The 2,710-nt window shown below is 48.2% G+C and overlaps 1 protein-coding gene across 1 annotated transcript in view; it reads right to left on the reverse strand.

The window, feature by feature from the left end:
- The window catches only part of EMH_0022100 (uncharacterized protein), a gene marked incomplete at both ends in the record, with an annotated part of 1,239 nt that extends 273 nt beyond the window's left edge, over positions 1–966 (reverse strand). The window contains 4 exons of the mRNA XM_013501881.1: positions 66–142; positions 249–306; positions 429–591; positions 841–966. Of these exons, the coding sequence (XP_013357335.1) occupies positions 66–142; positions 249–306; positions 429–591; positions 841–966 (424 nt within the window). The remainder of the gene's footprint in view (positions 1–65; positions 143–248; positions 307–428; positions 592–840) is intronic.
- Between the last annotated feature and the right edge of the window lie 1,744 nt (positions 967–2,710).

Below are 2,710 nucleotides of genomic sequence, written 5' to 3' on the forward strand. Positions count from 1 at the left end.
TATGCAAATGGTTACTACCTAGCAACGGTACGAAGCTGTTGCGGTGTAAGAAACCCTCGTCTGACCTGCAAAGCCGCGGCGTATTTCGGGGATTAGCCTTTCAAGGGCGAGGACTTCTTCCATAGTGAATACCTCCAGCAGACTGCAAGCAACAGAGAAAGCATTGGGGCCTGAGCGGCCTGCATATGCAAGCTGCGTGCACTGCCGCTGCGTTTATAAAGGGGAAAGCGGGGAAACCCATGGCTCACTGATGTGAATGTCCTGTGGCGAAGGCGAGACAGGGAACAGGCGTCCTCTTAATTGCCTCTGCAGCCAGAACATACAGCTTTCAGTCAAAGTTATTTATTTTCTTTCCCCTTCTAGCTGCATTATGATGATTATTTTTATTTTGTTGAACCCTAGAACTACACTGCACGAGCTGCACTTACTCTGTAGGTCTTCAGACCAGGGCAATCGCCCGTCGTAGAGAGGAACCGGGCTCGATCGAATCTCTTGCAGCTGTTTCTGCAGAGCCGGAGGCAATTTCTCTATAGACAGACGGTCTATGTACCCCTGGCACACAAAGAGCAGCTTGTCGTAGCTGTCGTGGAGCTGCAGCACAAGGATGAACAACCCCACCAAGCCACACAAACACACAACCAGTCAGCAGGCAGATGTAAATATCCCCATTTCCTTCCAAGCCCAGATCTCAGTGATGCATAAAACATAACGATAAAACCACAGAGACGGCTTGAGAGTAGGCCTCAGGAAAGCAGAAAAAAGCTCTGCAAGGATAGATAAAATGAAAGCTCGTGTGAAGCTCCAGTCTAAGGATTGTGCTGCAGTATCAGCAGCACTCACTTTCTTTACTGGAGACCTCTTTCGCGGCGGATACTCTATGTGCACCACACGCCGCCGGCCTCGTTGCAGCGTATCCCACCGCCAGCCCCGCTGCCTCCACCCCCGTAGAACAGCAGACAAGAACATCCCTCGAGGCTTGGACGCCTCTGTACGTGAACCCTAGAGCCTGGATCTCTTGTGAACCGAACCAGGCGGAGCAGGCAGCAGGGGAGGAGTGCAAAAATATTAAAAAGATTAAGAGGAAGAAATAGAAGAGGGAGAAACAATCATTGCAGTGGACCAGGGAATGAGAAAAACAGTAAAAAACGGAAATCAATCATCCCCTCGATAAACACGGGTCTAGCCGGTGAGCCGGAACAGGGGAATGAGACGAGATTGAAAGCTGAGCTCAACCAGTCGAAACAAACAATTCTGTCTGTTTATAATCACTAATGGAGTACATTAAAAGGGAAATGTTGCAACCCTAGCCCTGGGGGCCCCCTGTAGGGTACTGCAGAGGGGCCCTCGGGCCCCGCGAGGGGGCCTATAGCGAGACACGCGGGGTTGATGGCCCAACCCTTCAATAGCAAGATGTGTTATTAGATCTTTAGAAGATATGTAGCTTTTTAATACTAATAAGCTAATATTTCCTTCGTTATTTTATTCACTTTTGAATGGTTGCCTGCCGAGCAGAGTCAAATGATGCGCTTGCTGAGAGGCGACGGGATAGCTTCGTACCGAACTGAAAAAGCAATTCCTTTGAACGAAACTCTCGATAAACGACTTTCATTATGAATATGCAGAAGACTAATTACGTTAGTCAGCTTTGTTAGCTTTGCCTCCGACGAGATGCTGCGATCCGGCTAGAAATAAATATATTGCTCGGACGGCGGGCGCACCCCATGTCTTCTGTTGTTAATATTTATATTATACTGTAGTTTGATTCGCATTTGTGGATTTGCATCATTCGCAGTTGAACAGCTCCGTGTTCTTGTTCCATGAATCGCTGTTCAGTAGGTTACAGTCCAAGCCACTGCAGACCCAGCCCCGAGTCTCGATGCTTTGTTCTCAGTTTCCCTCACATCTATTTTGTTTGTATATATAACTCCATTTTAACTCTGACCCAACACTTCTCACAAATCTAGGCAGCAGAGGGACGGTAGGCGCACCAGCCTCTCAGGTTTGGCATTGTTGTCGCAGCTCGATAAAGTTGATATTCTTTCTTCTGTATGGAAAACCCAATGCTAATAATAGCCTCAGACTTGTCTGCGTAATTCTAGTTTCCAGTTTTTACTACGTGCCGTTATTTTTTCATTGGGCAGTTTCCTATGCAACGATATTCTGATGGAGGGGAGGTAGGCTCCTCATCCGTTTTGGCGTATAGTGCTGTACTCGTGAAGCCAAGAGCCTCCCGCGCCTCGACAGCAGTCATGTTATTGATCTATTCGGAGCTGCAGATAGACGCAGAAGTGTTGCCTCCGTCAGACAGGAGACAGCCGTGCCCTTTTACGTGCATTGCTGTAACGAGTCCGCCTCGAGTATTTATCAGAGAGAACACCGCGAGAACAGCGGTAGAAAATACATGCAAAGGATAGCCGTAAAGACGGTGTCAAAGCCCAGCTTACGGCGCTCATGTTCGAAGCTGCACATACGCGTTGCGCGACCGAGGTGAAATTGAATGTCAACTACACCTAGCGTTGCGGGGTGAGAAACTAGAAAAAAATAAACGGGAAACTTGGGGAAACTTGGGGGAGGAAAGCAAGGAAATCTCTACAGCTCACACGAGGAACAACTAACAGAAGAGCAAAGTCATCATGCCACCCGCCGCATCTGCAATCTACTAAATTCCTGCCTAGCTACCTGCTTGCTGTTTCAGTATACTGGTGTCAGT

This window comes from Eimeria mitis, genomic scaffold, assembly GCF_000499745.2.
Source record: "Eimeria mitis Houghton genomic scaffold, Emh_scaff779, whole genome shotgun sequence".
Classification (NCBI taxonomy): domain Eukaryota; phylum Apicomplexa; class Conoidasida; order Eucoccidiorida; family Eimeriidae; genus Eimeria; species Eimeria mitis.